The following is a 14,700-nucleotide window of genomic DNA, read 5'->3' as shown; positions in this document are numbered from 1 at the left end:
CTTTATCTTGTGGGTAACAGTTTTATGCTTTTAAAAGCATAACTTGGTGGCTAACATTTTTGGTTTTCCATAGGCTGGAGATTTGTAGTTTACATAAGGTTAAGGGGCCCTTTTTTAGATCTTTGCTTCATAATCGAAGGTTCCCTAACTTGGATTTCTGGACTAAAGTTCTCCCACTTTGTGGATAGGTTCTTGAATTTAGGAAGCTTGCTCTTTCACATCTCCCTGCCTTTGCACTCACTGTTCTTTCCACTAGGATGCCTTCTGCCCAGGGCTGCCTAATGGATTCCTACTGCCTGCTCATCTGTGCACCCCCAGCCCTAGGCAAGGGGACTGGCCATTGCAGGATCTGAGTGCAGGACAGATTGTGCAAAGAGGAGGGGGATGAGCAGCAGGGAAGCTACTTGGGGGGCTGATGCTCTAGTGGAGTCTAAGAGAGGCAAAATGGGAGGAAAAGGAGAGGAGAAGACAGGTATGCAGTGACATGTCAAAAGAAGCATTCCTTATCTGTGCACATGAACTGGTTTTGCTACCATTTCCTCAATCAGTGAGGTTTGGGCTCTATCTACTGGTCATATGTGTTACTGCACCCAACACATCCAAGAAAAGTTTTTCATCAACTTCACACATCTGCAAAATCATACATGCAGAATGCTTTGGGGACTTAGGTCTAAGCCACAGTTTGTTGAGAGGGAGTCAGGTGAATAAGTGGGATTCTTTCCCAAGATCAATGCCACAGTAAGGGAGAGAGGATCAGTGCCTGGAGGAAGGAGCAGTCCCTGGAAGCTGCAGTCATCCTGGGAAAGAGCTGCCCTACACAGGGCTGGGATGGAAAAGAGGAGAAGACATTCTAAGCAGAGACCAGAGGCCTTTGACTGGGGTGGGAGGTGGGGTGGAATGTATGAATTCCTCCTTGAACAGCAACAGGTGGGTGACATGACCTTGAAGGCGTCTAATATATAAGTGCCACGGAGGCATTAGAATTATAAGGTTCTTCAGTTCCAAAATTCCTATATTCTGGGATTTTAAGACTAAGTTTCTGAATGTTAGTATTTGAGATTTTGGCTGCCAACTTTCTCTGATCTAGTGATTGTGCATTCCCCTCCCTTCTCCCTTCCTGGTTCCTGCGCATCCCCTTCACCCCACACCACACCATGCCCACCCGAGTGTGCCTCAGTGCCCTGTGCTCTCTCTGGCAGAGTGTTTGTGGTGTTCCTGGTTGTCATCAGCATCCTCTGGATCCCCATCATCCAAAGCTCCAACAGTGGGCAGCTCTTCGACTACATCCAGGCTGTCACCAGTTACCTGGCCCCACCCATCACCGCTCTCTTCCTGCTGGCCATCTTCTGCAAGAGGGTCACAGAGCCCGTGAGTGCAGTGTACCTGTCTCTCACATACAGCAGAGGGGCTGGAGACCTGGTCTGTCAATCACCTGGTCTCTGTGACCTTGAGAAAATCCACTTCCCCTCTAGGCTTCCATTTTCCTGACCACAGCATCCAGCCTAGATTCATTCATTCACTCAACAAACATTTATCAGTCTTATAATGGCAGCTCCAGGGATGCAGTGGTTTACGAGATTCACATAGATGGGCCATCACTTGGCTGGCAGAGAGATAACTGAATAAACAATAGTTACAAAGTATGCTGGCTGGTGGGAGAGTAAAGGGCACAAGCACCTAACCTATGGGGCTCCTGGGAGGAGTCAGGTAAGACTTCCTGGATGAAGTGACATCTGAGCTGAGGCCTGAAGGATTAATGGGAGGGGGAAGAATGTTCCAGACACAAGGAACAGTGTGTGTGAACGTGCAAGAGAGACTGTAAGATCTCTAGGGTCTGTTCCATGTCTAACAATATAAGGTTCTATGTGTACGCAAAATAACAGCAATGACAATGATGATGACAAAGTGTGACCTTACAAGGGCTCCTGCACATGCATTATTCACGCAGTGCCACTGAAACCTGACAGAATCTGGGAGGAAGCTAGCGGTACCCCAGGGCTGGAGCCTTGGTTACTCCCCAGGATAGCCTAGAAGAGACAGGCTGGCTGTACCTTGAGAAGCTGAGGGATATCATGGACACCACTCCACAAAAATAATGTGAGAGCTCAAGGTCATTGAAAATGAGGTCATGGAACCCCCTCCCTTGATGGTGCACCTAAGCAAGTGTCTACTGTCTGCACAGGTCTCATCTCACTGACAACCATGCCGCACAGCAGGACCTGGCTGAACTCTGGGTGTTTCTGCTCATTCCAAAGTTTTTGAAATCAGGATCAGTATCTCCCATACTCTTACATGCTGGGAACAGGTACAGGTTAGGGCCAAATGGAGCTATAAAGAAGAAAGACATGAGAAGTACCAGAGCTTTTCTTAAAAACAACAGCAACTAAAGGAAAGTCTCTATTCTGATTTCTGATTTATCATAACAGAAGGTTGGGAAGGGGATCCTGGTATTCCCTGATTATTACAAAAGTTTATTCCATTGTAGTTGAATATTAACCATCTGTTAATTAACTTAGTACTGATTTAATTTTATGAATTTTAAAATTACTGCCCCCAATAAGAAAACTCTGAGTCAGCACGGCCGAGTCATTGGTTCAGTCAGTTCACAATGGAGCCAGGATTCAAATCTTAGTCTACCTGACTCTAGAGCCCCTATTCCACTGTGCCTTTAAGTCAAGACAAAGTCTCAGTATTAATGGAGAACTCATTTTCCCATTAGTAGATGGATTTGCCCAACATGGTAATAAACCAGTGGGAGAGAGATTTGGGGAGAGAGTAGTTTTACCTTCCTAGGGTCTCCCACCTGGATCTCACCTCAGCTCTTGTCTGCCCTCTCTCACAGGGAGCTTTCTGGGGCCTCATGTTTGGCCTGGGAGTGGGGCTTCTGCGCGTGATCCTGGAGTTCTCATACCCAGCGCCAGCCTGTGGGGAGGTGGACCAGAGGCCAGCAGTGCTGAAGGACTTCCACTACCTGTACTTTGCAATCCTCCTCTGTGGGCTCACTGCCATCGTCATTGTCATTGTCAGCCTCTGTACAACTCCCATCCCTGAGGAACAGGCAAGTGTTGTGCTCATACTGAGGCCCTCCAGAAATGCTCTCCCTTCCCCCATAGCCTAGAATTCCACTGCTGACTTTTACTCTGTTGGGTTATGGTCTCCGCTGTGGCCACACAGATGTCCTTGGGAGGGAAAGTGCCTTGGGCTATGAATTCCCCAGTGAAAAGTAATTCATTCAACTCGAAAATTACTCAGTGAGTACTTACTATGTGCTAGGCACTGTGCTGGGCTTACAAAGATGAATGGTCCCTGCCAGAGACTATCCTCAGGGAGAAACAGACGCTGACACAAGCTATCACTATACAAAGAGAAAGTGCAGAAGGACCAAGCTCAACCAGAGGGGCCAAGAACAGAGGGAGAGGCAGTCACCTCCTGGGGGCCCAGGGAGGGCACACTGATGAGGATACTTTGAATTAGACCCTGAAGAATGAATAGAGAATTTTCGAGTGGCCAAGAAACAAATACAAGAGAAAAGAAACAGAGAGCTTACTAGGTGAAGAACTCAAATTGAAATCCTCCCCTGTCACAAGCAACAGCCCTTGAACACTTACAGCCTAGAGCTAGGGCTGCTGAAATAAAAGACCACCGATTGGGTGACTTAAGCAACAGAATGTATGATTTCACAGTTCCAGAAGCGAGAAGCCTGAGATCAAGGTGTCTGCAGCGTTGGTTTCTTCCAAGGTTTTTCTCTGTGGCTTGTAAAAGACTGTCTTCTCCTCTTTGTCTTTACACGGTCTTCCCCTATGCCTGCCTGTGACTGAATCTCCTCTTCTTTTAAGTCATAATGGATTAGTGACCTCATTTAACCTTAATTTTCTGTAAAGACCCCATCTCCAAATATAGTCACATTCTGAGGTACTGGCGGTTAGGACTTCGACACAGAAATTTTGGGAGGACACAATTCAGCCCATAACAGAGCCCATGCTGGAAGACAGTCCCTGAAACACTGAGTGGACATCATGGATAATACCCTTTTGATGGATGGTGCTTTAGAGTTTGCAAGATGACTTTATACCCTTGGTTTCACTGATTCCTACAAAAAAGCAGGGCCTTTCCAGGCTGACTTCTCCAGTGGCTCACACCAGAAATGGGCCCCTCTTCCTGCCGAATCCTCAACCTCTTCTCCATTGCCTGTTTCCTCACTCTTCTTCCCGAAGTCTTCCCCAGTTGAAAATCCTTCCTTGAATCCTGTTATCCTCTAGTTCCTGCTGCCTCCCTCTCCTCCCTTCAACAGCAGACTTTTGCAAAGAATGGTTTCCTTTCCCAGCCTCCACTTCCCACCTCTTGTCTGCTTCTCAACCCGCTGCTGTCTGACTGTTGTCCCCAACATTCTGTTGAAATCGCTCTCACTGAAGTCACTGATAACATCTTATTGCTAAAATCAAAGGTCATGTTCCTGTCTTTAAGTGAATTCCCAAGAGAACTGGACACTACTGACCACTTCCTGCACCCCGAAGACCTCTCTTCTGTTCACTTCCATGAAATATTTCTCCCCTAGGTTTTGTTTTTTTGTTGTTTGTTTTGCCTACCCTTCCAATCACTCTTTTGACTTCTTCACAGGCTTCTCTGTCTGGCCCTGAAATATCAGTGTTCCTTAGGAACCCATCTGTGGCCTATAACCTGTCTCACCCTACAACACCCCTGGGCTATAAATTCAACAACTTTCTATATAAAGGTGACCCTCAATTCTCTATCTACAGCCAAAACCCCTCTCCCAAGATTCAAACCCCAAAATCCAACTGTACCCTGGTGACATAAAGAGACACAGTCCATATGCTATTTGTGACACCTATTAGAAGTATTAGGTAAGGTTTATTGAGAGATACTTACAAGCAAAGAAGCTTCCCAGGCTCTCATGATCCCAGAGAGATGCATGCTTGGGCCCAGCACAGTGGAAAGTAAGAAGTTGGGAGCAGGATAAGGGATACCCAGCTCAACATGCACCAGAAAGCTGCCTTAGAGCTCAGGCAGTGGTGAGTCCAACATCACTGATATAAGGCAGAGAACTGCTGTGTTTTAGTTTACTGAGCCGCCAAAAAGGAGAAGAGAGAAAGCCACCAGGGCCATCCAAGGAAGTAAGTTTCATTTCTCCTCACCTGAACATCTCCACTTGGAGGACCTGCAGACTCCTGAAGCACATCATCATATTTGTGTGTGTACACGTTCTCTCTCTCTCTCTTTCTCTATCTCCTTCTCTCTATCTCTATCCCTTCTTTCACCAGCACTAATGCCCACTCCTTGTCCTGTGTTCTCTATTCCTGGGAAAGGCACCACTACATGTCTGGTCACCCAAGGCAGGAACCCTGGAGCCGTATTAGCCTCTCCCATGTCCCTCACCTGGCTCTTTCAGTCAGTCACGGTGTCCTGATTTCACCTCCTTTACCCATTTCCTCAGGTGCCCATTATTTTTGGCTTCACTTTTACAACATCCTCCAGGCTGGAACCCTTTCAATTCACTCCAAGAGAACTTTGAAGATCCCGGCACTTACAGTCTCTATCTGCTGCTTAAAGTCTGCAGTGACTCTCCATTGCCTACAGGGTTTTTGTTCTTTAAGCTACGACTCCTCAGCCTGACCTTTGAAGACTTGTTCTCAAGTGCCTGCCTCCCTGTCCAGCCTTGTTTGCCTCAGTCTGTAAAATCCATGAGGACAGGGCCCAGGTGTGTTTCAGGTCTGTATTCCAGCACCTAGCACAAGCCTGGGGTAGAGCACCTGGTGTAGAGCAGGAAGTGCTCATATTTGAAGAAAGACGAAGTCAGGGCTGAGATCCAAGCCTCCTGACTCCCAGCCCTGGCCTTGTTCTTTGTACTCTTTGCTTTTGCTCAGATGGCCTTCCATAAATGGGCCTCTGTTCTTCTACAGCATGACTTCTCTCCAAGGCAACTGACTCCAGTGTCTTCTTTCCCTCCAGCTCACACGCCTCACATGGTGGACTCGGAACTGCCCCCTCTCTGAGCTGGAGAAGGAGGCCCACGAGAGCACACCGGAGATATCCGAGAGGCCAGCCGGGGAGTGTCCTGCAGGAGGTGGAGTAGCAGAGAACTCGAGCCTGGGCCAGGAGCAGCCTGAAGGTAGGCTGCAGCAGGCCGGGGGATACTCATCACAGAGGAACAGGGGGGACAGACCTATGTCATGGGCGGTCTTTGGGATGGGGACTCTGAGGGAGCCCAATAAATATCACCCTAACTCCTTTCCCACGTGGCTACTGAACTATTTGAAAAATAAGACAAATGAGTCAGGCAGATTGGAGCCAAAATAGTGCCCTCATTACTGATCAAGTATAAGTGGAAAGAGTTGGTTTATATCTATAGGGAGATGCACTTCCTAATACTGAACCCCTGTATTCCACAGAGGTACCCATCCAGTCACCAGCAGATCTGATCGGGGCACAGAATAAAGAGGGCATGCTTGGCTCAGTCCTGTCCTTCTTGTAAAGAAGGGCATGGCTGAGCTAAGCATGTCCTCTTTATCCTTCCCAAATCTACCAACACGGAAGTCCCTTCACCTCCCCTAGGTTGAATGAGTACAAGGGCAGAAAATCAAAGAATGTTACACCCACGGTGTTTCCTCCACAAGGAAGGAAACATGAGGCATGACAAAGAAACCCCTTACCCATGTCCCCCCCACCACTTTTCTTTATTATTTATTTATCTCCCCCTGGGCTCAACAAGTCTGCCTATAGTAATACAGAAGCGTGGTTGTCCCTCATGGGATGAGAGCAGCCATGCCTCCATACAGTTGTTTCTGTTTTCATGAGGTTCCTACAAAACACCCTCCCACACCTCTGGGTGTCTCCTCGAGCGGCTGATGGGCCATATGACATATGGAGTGCACCCCTGGAGGTTCCTACATGTGTTAGAAGATTATGTGAGTTAAATCTACTCCAAGGCCACACAGTATCTAAAGTTGAAAATTATTTTAAGACATGATTTGAGGTACCTGTGTTAGTCACAATGCAGCTATAACCTTCCTGGAGTAAAATGAAATACCAACATCAAAACATTCTGATTATAGAGTGAAAACATTATAAAGATTTTTTCAATTATAGAATTCCCAAGGAAAATGTTAAACTCTATAAAGCTCTACCTGGGTGACAAAATAATCTGTATGCCAAATCTCAGTGACATGCAATTTACCTATATAACAAACCTGCACACGTATCCCTGAAACTAAAATAAAAGTAAAAGAAAAAAAAAGGCGTCCCAGGAAAATAAATAAATAAATAAATAAATAAATAAATTCCGAAAAGTTAAATAAGTTTGCAAATTAAAGTCCAAAATTAATCTCTCTTGCCCTTGTGAATTAAAAATTCAGACACTTAATTCTTAAATTTATTTTCTGCCTCAGTGAAAGAAAGTCTTAATACAAGTAGATGAATAAGACATAGTTTCTGTCCCCAAGGAGGTGAGAATCTCTTGGAGGCAAACAGGTAGTGCAAAGATGTAGAGTTTACACTAAAATGGATAAAAATGTCAATAACGTAGTAATATTTGGCTTTTAAACACAATGGCATGTCATTGTTTATAATGTCCAGGCAGAGAAATAAAATACATTTTCATGTGAAAAAACAGTAAAATCATTAAGATTTTTTTTAAAAAGAGGTCTCAGTGCCTGGATGGAGTTAGGGTTCCCTCAGCAGCTGCAGCTGCTTTCTCTCATTGGATTGGCCATAGCTCTAGTTTTATACCAGCCTCTCATGTGCCAAACTTTAAATAATTCTAGAGAGCTAAGAGCACAGACAGGATTAGCAAAGCATCACTTGCTGCACCAGCATGGCTGGCAATGCCATGCCACTCAGTTCTCGTGACTTTGCCAGGTTTTAGGGGCCCTATACTTTCCTCCAGACCTGAGAAGGCTCCCACCTTTCTTGAGGCCCTTCACCTTTGCTTAAGGCCTTGATTCTAGAGAAACAGCCACTTGCCTAGAGCTAATGACATCATAAGCCCCAGAATCCCACCAAGGTCTAAGGCTCAAAGCTTCTTCCCAAGATACAGCAGTTAAAAGCCAATAATCCAGTATAAAAAGCTATTCATAATGATGGATATAATTTTTTCCAAACTTTCATGGTTAAAACCCACATAGGCTCACTTCAGAAGACACTACCGAAGATCAACATCACCCTGCCTGCTCTTATCAGTTGCCCCAATTACTTCATGGTATATTTTGCTTTGCAAATATATATATATATATAAAATATATATAAATTATATTTATATTATATATAAATATATTATATATAAATTATATATATAAAACCTGTGTGTGTGTGTGTATATATATATATATATATATATAAAACCTCTGTCTCAGAAGGTTGCCAAGGGAATCAAAAGACAGAATATTTGGAACAGCTTAGAAAATGATAAAGCCTAGTACAAATGAAATGCTGAATTCATATTATCGTTAGTGCAGTTCTGTTGCTATGTGACCTTAAATAAGTCTCTTCCTTTTCCTGAGACTTTTATATATATACATATAAAAAACTGCTCCCCCATCATCATTGCAAAGACTGGGTCCTGAGCCTTGTAAAACTTACGGTATTGAAGAAAGCAATCTGAGAGCATGAGCTTTTGTAGATGAGGCAACTGCCAAGAGAAGGAGGAAGGAAGAAGGGGCAAAGCTGCAAAGGAAGTTCCCAAAGAGAAAGAGGAAGGAGACAGCTTGTACTTTCCCACGGCTGAAACCCAGAACTAGACGGACTTACACAGAGTTACACAAATGGACCTACTCCCCAGCTGGTCCCCATGCCAAGGGACAGAGTAGTCCCTGGAGAAGCCAAGAGAAATGCCTGCTCCCTGTGGACAACTTGCTCCCAAGCAAGAAAAAGGAGGCACCAAGTCAGCCAAGAAGTCCAATGAGAGAAACCTACCCCCCTTCACAGACCACCACCATGAGGAAGTAGAAGGGTAGGGAAAGGCTGGTGCCATTATACACTAAAGCTCCTTCCCTGCCCAGAGAAACAAACATCAGGAATACGGAAGAGGCACCCCTTCTCCAAAGGCCTGCAGGTAGGCATAGTATAATGTTGAGTCCTGAAAAGAAAAGTTAAAAATATTTAAAGGAGGCTGGCACAGTGGCTCACACCTGTCATCCCAGCACTTTGGGAGGCTAAGACAGGGGGATTGCTTGAACTCAGGAGTCAAGACCAGCCTGGGCAACATGGCAAAACCCCATATCTACAAAAAATACAAAAATTAGCAGGGCGTGGTGGTGCACACCTGTGGTCACAGCTGCTCAGGAGGCTGAGATGGGAGGACTGCTTGAGCCCAGGAGGTTGAGGCTACAGTGAGCCATGAACGTGCCACTGTACTCCAGCCTGGGCAACAGAGTGAGACCCTGTCTCAAAATATATATATATATATAATATATATAAAAATATATATTTTAAATATAAAAAAAATTTAAAGGACAGCAGAGTAGATCTGAAAGAAATATGTACATCCCAGTTTTTAGATACTAATTTATTGAGTTATGGCACACCACTTAATAACTCCTTTAGTGACATAGGCTCTCTGGGCATATGAATTTAAATACGAAGCTCTGTGCATCCTCTGTCTCAGAAGGTTGCCAAGGGAATCAAAAGAGAGAATGTTTGGAACAGCTTGGAAAATGATAAAGCCTAGTACAAATGAAATGCTGAATTCCTATTATCGTTAGTGCAGTTCTGTTGCTATGTGACCTTAAATAAGTCTCTTCCCTTTCCTGAGAGTTTTTTCTCCTCTGTGCAATCAGGGAGCCAGACCAGATGGCATCCAAGGTTCTTGCATCTCTGACACCCTGTGGTTTTATTGAACTTATGAGCTACCACATTCTAAACCCATTAAAATAATAAAGCATTCATTCCCAGTACATTCTTTTCAATCTCAATGAAAGGATTTTTATATTAATTTTATTTGTAATATAATATCTGCTGATTTTTAAAAAACTTAAAAATATTTACCTTATTACTTCTTTTAAATTTAGTTTTTAGTGAATTGTGCTACCTTTTAACCTCAGAGCAGGCCCCTTTCTCACCCCAAGGAAGCCCGTGTCTGCATGGGTTCGGTCTCGTGCACATTTAGAATATCATATACACCAGAACCTCTCCCACTGCTCCAGTACTGATAGCTTTTTAAAGTGCTGTCCAATTTCCATCCTCATTTGGTAGTCAGAACAACCTGGAGAAGAATGGGGCATATGTCATTGATACGTTTGAGACAGAAAGAACCTCCAGCTCAGAGAAGCTGAGTGATTTGCATATGGCCTCACAGTCAGCTAATGGCAGAGCTGGCTCTGGAACCAGGTTTCTGGCTTGCAGCCCAGTGCTCTTTCCAATTGCGGTTGTAGCAGTCTGTCTGGTTCAAACGCTTCCTTCTTCCTGGGTGAGGTAATGCTCCTTCCTTCTTCCCTTATTCAGGACTTGTGCTATGAATTGGGATGAATTGCATCATCCTGCCACCTTAATACACCATCCCCTCTTGAAGAAAGTGGTGCTTCCACTACATGACTGTTTGGGTGCTGTGGCCAAGATCAGAACTTAGTCTAGAGTACCAGCTCAGCACCCAGTCTGTGGTTTGCAGAAAGTACAAGTCAATGGCTTCACCCCTCCCCAGTTTCTGTGCACCCCCCATACTTTCCATCAGTATCTCACCATCTCTCTCCCTCCCCTACTCTCCTATCACTTTCCTTTCTCCAATCTTCTTTGCCTCTCCCCTCCTGCTGTCCTTTGTCTTCTGGCTTTGTCCCTCCAGCCCCAAGCAGGTCCTGGGGAAAGTTGCTCTGGAGCTGGTTCTGTGGGCTCTCTGGAACACCGGAGCAAGCCCTGAGCCCAGCAGAGAAGGCTGCACTAGAACAGAAGCTGACAAGCATTGAGGAGGAGCCACTCTGGAGACATGTCTGCAACATCAATGCTGTCCTTTTGCTGGCCATCAACATCTTCCTCTGGGGCTATTTTGCGTGATTCCACAGACCTGGCTTCAGTGTAGACAGATTAAACAAAGCCCAAGCCTGTCAGCCACAGAAACAGGCTCTCCTCTTACTTTGCTGTCTAAACTGGAGACCACAGAAGTCAAGACTGCAAGCTCCCCTGAAGAGAATCCAACTCAACCTGCACACTTGACAAGTGGAGAAACAGAAGCCCAGAGAGAGCACTGGGTTTGTTCAGGACCACCCAGAAGGTGTCACACGGGGTTTCCCCACTCTTTCTGATATATTGCCTTACAGACCTACCTCAAACACACTGTTTCCACCCTCTTCTTGAATGTATTCAGTAGCCTTTACTGAATGTGTGTCTTGAGAGTAGAAAAGTGGAGGATACAAGAAAAGGAGCAGGAAGAAATTTGCAAAAATCCAAGAGCACCTTTGCTCCCCCTTATCCTCCTTCCTCTTCCCCTTTCTGGTTCCCCTACCTCTCTATCTTTCTATTCTCACCAATAATCTATTTGTTGCATGAATTTACCCAGGAGGGTCCTATATTTCCATTGGTGGCTCCACAGTGGTGGCTGTCAGACCTGAAGGGGTGGAGAGCCAAGGGTGGACTTTAAGCATGGTGACAGATGGTATTTTGGGCAGAAAGCTCTGGGACAATGGACTATCCAAAGCACTATTTAAATTCTGCCTCTTCCTACTCTCTAACCCAAATATGCACAAACTCTCTATGGCCTTGAGAAGCAGTTGGAGAGACATGACTTGTTAAAACCTCGAAGAATCAAGACATGTTACTCTGTATTTAAGGGTAAGCCCCACAGCGGGAAGCACAAACAGCCTGGGGGCCACTGTGCCTGTGCTTCTCTGTCCTTCTCCCTTTGCTTGCCATGAATCCGCATACCTTGGAATACACTGTGACCCCAGTTAAGTGTTCCTTCGCCAGGAAGCTGCCGCAACGTCCAAACCTGGGTCAAGGTCCCACTCCTGCTCCCATAGCCTTGACCTGCTTCTGTCACAGCACTGATCACACCGAGATGGAAGACTCCAGGGGGCAAGGACCAAGGGCCATATCCCAAGTGACTTTGTACCCAGAAAATAACAGCTGTTCAATAAATGTGTATTGAGTTAATTAGTTCTCCATGGTCCTGGTAGACTTTGTGCTGCAGCTGGCTGGGTAGTGACTTGGAGTGTTAGCTGTTAGGGGTGAGTCTTCTTCACTTGGAGTTTAAGTAACTGAGTCTCAGACACCTAGAGTGGGATCACAGCCCCAGCCTACTGACAGACACCAGGTGAGGGCGTGCCTTTCTTCTATCTCCCAGTCAAGGCTGCCTCTACTCTCATCCATTTACACTGACCAGTAATTACAACTGGATACAAATAAAATTCTATTTCTTTGAGGTGTAGACACAGCAGATTCGATGAATACCTCATGTCACTGCAGCCTCCACATTTTTGTTTCCATTGACCTTTTGACCTCATTTGCTTCTCACCTTAGTTGGCTCTGCCCTCTCCATTGTTCCCCGTTGATCCTTACTGAGAACTCCTCAGTTTTCCCCTGATTTCTCCCAAAACCTTTCACACTAGTATTTGTGTGTGACATATTATATTGAAGGTTTGGGGAGAAGAATTTTAAGCCACAGAAGCACAATCTAAAATTAGATACTGAATATCTTATTTTTAAATGTTCCTCAGCTCCCAGAATTTCTCAGAGGTCTCTTCCTCAGTCTCCAACTTCCTGCCTTCTGCCTGGCTCTTGGCGCCTCCCCCTCTGTAGATTTGAGAGATGTCTCTCCATTCCTCCAATCTTGGCCCTCCTCCTCCTTTATTGTCCTGTTATTGTACTGAGCCTCTACTAAACTCCGGACGTATCTCATCTGACCCAAAGACAAGACATGCTGTTGAATACAGTAGGACTGCAGAAGGGTGGCCACTCCCCTTCCCTACCATTTTGCCTGATTAATTCCTACTTATTCTTCACATCTCAGCTCAAAAGTCACATCCTAAGTAAAGCCATATAGTCCCGGTCATGATCTTAGCACAAACACCTACATCCCAAAGATGAGCCCCTAACACCCAAGATACAGTCTCATGATCCCCCAACTTTGCCTTCAAAGCATATGTCAGTGTATACTACTAATTTGTGTGATTGATTACTTCTTCATTAATAGGCATCTCTTCCCCTAGATCATGAGCTCCCTGCTGAATCCCCTTCACCTAGATAGGTACCTGGCACATGGTGGGTACAAAATTCTGTGTTATATGAATAAGTGAAAGAATAATTGAATGAAATGAGTGAGTGAAAGGGCACCCCTAGCAGAGGAAACCAAAGATTAAAAACACAGAGGTGGGAAAAATTATGACATAACTAGGAACAAAAATAGTTTTAAATGTCGGGAGTGGAAGATACACGTGGACAGGACCACTGCTAGTCCTTACGCTTCATTGTGAAAGTGAGCAAAAGATGCCTTTCTTCTTGGCAGATACAGATCCTCACTATAGGGTGACAGGTGGCAGCCAGAGCCCACGCTCACTTCAGCTCCCACATGCCCCTATTGGCCAGGTGTATTTGTGCAGGGCACCACCTGCACATCCATGAGTGTTAGGCCTGCATGTTGGGGAATGGGTGGTGCAGTGACTGGGAGGTAAGCAGGTGATAGCTCAGGAAGGAAGGTCCATGCTAAACTTGGGACTTCATCTCTTACCTGGATCATTTCAACAGCCCTTTGACTCTTATCTCTCTTCCCAGTCTCTCTTCTTGCAATTCATCCTATGCACTATAGCAAGAATGATTTTTCTAAAATGCAAGTATTGTTCTATTTAAGACTCTCCATAGATGGTGTTTTCCAGCTTGGCATGAGATCCTATGAAAATTGCTAGAAATATATCCCAGGGTTTTGTCCTTGTGCCCCCTTCTGTACTACAGCCAAAGACAGGCTGTTATGCGCAGTGGTTAAGAAGACTGCAGGGGCTTGAAAGACTGATCTTCTGGAACCAATTCCTCATGCTGTCATTTTCTAATGACAAGATATTGGAAAGGTTGTTTAACTTCTCTATCTTTTCTCATCCACAAAATGGAGACAGTAATAGCAGCTACTTCACTGAGTTGATGAGAAGATAATTAGTTAATTCAAATAAAGTATTTAAAATAGTGCCTCGCACATAACTAAAGTACTTAATAAATGTTAGCTATTACTGAGACAGCCAGGTGGGAAGGGCTCCCTGGCAAAACTCCAACTGGCCTATGCACCGAGAGGAGTGCGCACTGGGATGGAGCCACAGACGTTCGTGCCATTTGCAGCAGGGAGGAGCCTGGCCTCTCCTCTCCTTGGGTGGAAACTAGAATTCAATCTGTGAGGTGGGAATCCTACACTAGCAGGAACTCTGGCCTTGAAGTGAGTTCCTGTTCCCCCTTTTTTCCTTTTTACCCAATAAATCCCATTATTCTCACCCTTCAAATCATCTGCGAGCCTAATTTTTCATGGCCATGTGATAAGGACCTGGCTCTTAGCTAAACTAAGGGAAACGTCCCACAACATTATTACTGCTATTAGTAGCAGGCAGGATGAACACATAAGGAGGCATGACACTACATAGCAATGTTATTTTAGATCTAGCAGAAAATGCTGTCAGAGAAAAGAGCAGGGAGGAATTAGTTCTATCAGGGCAATCAGGAAAGGGCATAACATAAAAGTGCATAATGGAGCTAGAGTTTGAAGGAAGAATGAATTGGAGTTTTCTA

The 14,700-nt window shown here is 45.1% G+C and overlaps 1 protein-coding gene across 4 annotated transcripts in view; it reads left to right on the top strand.

Annotated features, from left to right (window-relative positions):
* SLC5A9 (solute carrier family 5 member 9) overlaps positions 1–12,094 on the top strand; it is a 40,856-nt gene extending 28,762 nt beyond the window's left edge. For all 4 annotated transcript variants that reach the window (XM_004025753.5, XM_055358366.2, XM_055358418.2 and 1 more), the window contains 4 exons: positions 1,200–1,368; positions 2,843–3,058; positions 5,968–6,127; positions 10,787–12,094. In XM_004025753.5, the coding sequence (XP_004025802.3) occupies positions 1,200–1,368; positions 2,843–3,058; positions 5,968–6,127; positions 10,787–10,995 (754 nt within the window). In that variant the 3' untranslated portion in view covers positions 10,996–12,094. The remainder of the gene's footprint in view (positions 1–1,199; positions 1,369–2,842; positions 3,059–5,967; positions 6,128–10,786) is intronic.
* The last annotated feature ends 2,606 nt before the right edge of the window (positions 12,095–14,700 follow it).

This window comes from Gorilla gorilla, chromosome 1 (genome assembly GCF_029281585.2).
Source record: "Gorilla gorilla gorilla isolate KB3781 chromosome 1, NHGRI_mGorGor1-v2.1_pri, whole genome shotgun sequence".
Classification (NCBI taxonomy): Eukaryota; Metazoa; Chordata; class Mammalia; order Primates; family Hominidae; genus Gorilla; species Gorilla gorilla.
This window is presented reverse-complemented; position numbering and strand designations above follow the sequence as displayed.